The 2,976-nt window shown below is 40.9% G+C and overlaps 1 protein-coding gene across 1 annotated transcript; it reads left to right on the plus strand.

The window, feature by feature from the left end:
- Positions 1–794: 794 nt before the first annotated feature.
- On the plus strand, positions 795–2,078 carry LOC139457965 (uncharacterized). The gene has a single exon (XM_071239301.1). The coding sequence runs from the start codon at positions 795–797 to the stop codon at positions 2,076–2,078; it is 1,284 nt and encodes a 427-aa protein (XP_071095402.1).
- The last annotated feature ends 898 nt before the right edge of the window (positions 2,079–2,976 follow it).

The raw sequence follows: 2,976 nt of genomic DNA on the forward strand, positions 1-2,976 counted from the left end.
CGGATGCTCAGGGTCATAGCATCAGTCACGGGATTGTCTGGTCCCGATTCGATTTTTTACATGCCGACGTCATACAGCTGGTTTATTGGCGAATACGGCGTAAACAAAAACATTGTTCTAAACAGATGCCTGACAAACAGGATAGGCTTAGAATAACTCAATACTTGACGGGTTCTCCATCACCTGTATACCGCCAATATGCGATGTTATAGTCTATAATTTAACCAACGTACCAAGAGCATTGTCAGGCAAATGTAGGGTTCACAAAGCACGAAGTCGGGCACATTTGATATCGGTTAGGGACTGGTCATTTATTTTAGGGGTGTAAGGGAGTAGGGGCGTGGGGGCGTGGGGGCGTGGGGGAGTGAGGTGGCCATGAATAAATTTAGAACATTATTTTGTGACTAGCCATTTACTATGGGGGAGGGGAGCTGTGCCACGAAAAATATTACAGGTATTTCATTTATTTATTAATTAAATTTTATTATATATTTATTTATTTATTTATTATATATATATATTTATATATGTACTTAGTTTATTTATTTTAATTTTAATTTAATTCAATTTAATTTATTCATGCATGTCATCTTATCCAAATTGCGTGGATCGATGCTCATGACGTCAATCACTGCATTGTCTGGTCCAGACTCGATTATTTACAGACCGCCGTCATATAGCTGGAATATTGCTGAGTGCGGCGTTAAACAACAAACCAACAAACCAACCATTATACATGATATATTATTTGAAACCTTAGTTTCATTGTATTTCAGAAGTTAAAGCTGAAGAACATGCCCACCAATGTCTACTACTCTGATTTCGCTCATTTTGCACACGACCCGCCAGGACACACCTGCGGGTTGCCATGTTGTCGCGAGGATCTGAGAGTGCACATTAAACCGCCAGCTTCCGGCTACAGCTGCATGCCATCTCAAGAAAAGATTCTAGACGACAATTTCACCTTCCGAAAAAAACGTCTTGGCCTTATCCAAGGGCGTCCGACTTTTAGCAACAGGTTCTTTTCTCTGCAGCACATCAACAGCGAAGAGATTTACAGGCAGCGAATGCCTATTCCAAATTTTGGCGAGAGAATTATCGAGAATGGGGAGGGGCCGAAAAGTCCAGATCTAGTGTTATCTGACAGCTTGGAAAATCCGTTTGTACTGACGACAAGAGCGAGGTTACAACAAGGCGAGAATATTTGTCGCAGGAAGGTATGCCTGCCTGACTCTCCGGAGAATATTCATAAGTTAATATTTTCCGATTTTGAGCCTGGAGAAAGTCTAGATTTTGAGGATTCCGAGGTTAGTGAAGATCCCACGATTGAATACTACACAACGACGTCCCAAAACGTTGTCAAAGTGGAAACGGCGCCAATCAAAGTTCTCAACAATGACACCAAATCGGAAACGCCCGTTGGATATAACAACATGGGTTATTCCACAGATGGTGACGTCATAGACACGATGACGTCACCGGAGCACTATTATGACGTGTTGCAGGTGACTGAGCGGGAACATGTGTTAAAGATCCCTTCATGCCCTTCTCGACTCTACCCCGACCTCAGTACAATACAAGAGTCGACAGACTTGGAAGCGTTTTCACGTTATAAACAGAAATACACGAACACACTGGCAAAGAAAAAGTTAGAATCTAAAGCAGTCTCAATACCCAAAGCGCCTGGGAAATACGATACGTTCCCACGTGGGCGGGAACACCAAACTCCCTTCCTACCCAGCGTGAGGGAAGAAAAATTACAATCTTGGAACCAATTAGAGCTAACGCCTGACAATCTCTATGAAGACATAGAGATAAAACAACATGAGAAAACGAATACCGATGATGTCATAATCGATGACGTAATAGCATATGATGACGTCACAATTGCTGACGTCATTAAATGCGATGACGTCACTAGAAGCGACCGTGGCGAGAGCTTCGGAACCTTTGGCTATGATGGCAATAAACGTCCCAGGAAACCGTCGCGAAATTCCAACAAGCATGACCGTGAGCTGAAAGAGATATCTAAACGTCAGGATTCACTTAAAGATAGCCCAATTACACTTATACTTTGAAATTGCCAATTTATATCGCATTTAATAGAATCTATCCTCCAAAACCGGAGGAGTGAGTGAGTGAGTATGGTTTTACGGCGCTTTTTCCAGCAATATCACGGCGGGGGACACCAGAAATGGGCTTCACACATTGTACCCATGTCGGGAATCGAACCCGGGTCTTTGGCGTGACGAGCGAACGCTTTAACCACCAGGCTACCCGACCGCCCCTCAAACCGGAGGAGCTATCGCTTGGGTAATATCAAACGATTTCTCCCAGGAGTTACCCAAGCATGCGAATGTGGTTCAGAAAATGAAAATGTTTTTCATTATTTTCTTGCATGCCATAGGTCATAGGTATACCAAATTCTGTTCTCAATTATTTTCTGAATTCTCACAAAATTGTGTAAGATTTAAAATTTGATGCAATTTGTTTTGGTAATGTGAACTCTTCGGAAAGTGTAAATGAAATTCTTGTTAGAGCAGTCAATAAATACAGTATCGCAAGCCAAAGATTCCACTAGTTTAATGATGTGATCGATTTTATTCATTATGTTTGCTCCATATTTTATTCCACATATGTACATACATTTTCTATTTCATATGTTTAATATTATATTAATAATTATATGCGTGTTATATTTCTGGAGAGTGTTTTTTCAAATCGAGATTAAAATGTCAATAAAATCTGTTTGAATAATTAAATGAGTTTTATCCATAAGTCACCTCCGTCCAAAGTTCTAACGGAACCGTGGGTGTGATGTCTAGTCTGTCTCACAGTCCCCGAGCTATATTATTTTCCCTACCGGCCAGCCGTTTTTGAATGCTATAACTCTAAATGAAGCAAGTCTAGTTTTTTACACAGGAATCTGACATCTCTTTGGGGCTGCTTTTCAAAATTGTATATTTTCAGAGACAA

Source organism: Haliotis cracherodii, unplaced genomic scaffold, assembly GCF_022045235.1.
Source record: "Haliotis cracherodii isolate W230 unplaced genomic scaffold, xgHalCrac1.p SCAF_12, whole genome shotgun sequence".
In the NCBI taxonomy this organism is placed as follows: domain Eukaryota; kingdom Metazoa; phylum Mollusca; class Gastropoda; order Lepetellida; family Haliotidae; genus Haliotis; species Haliotis cracherodii.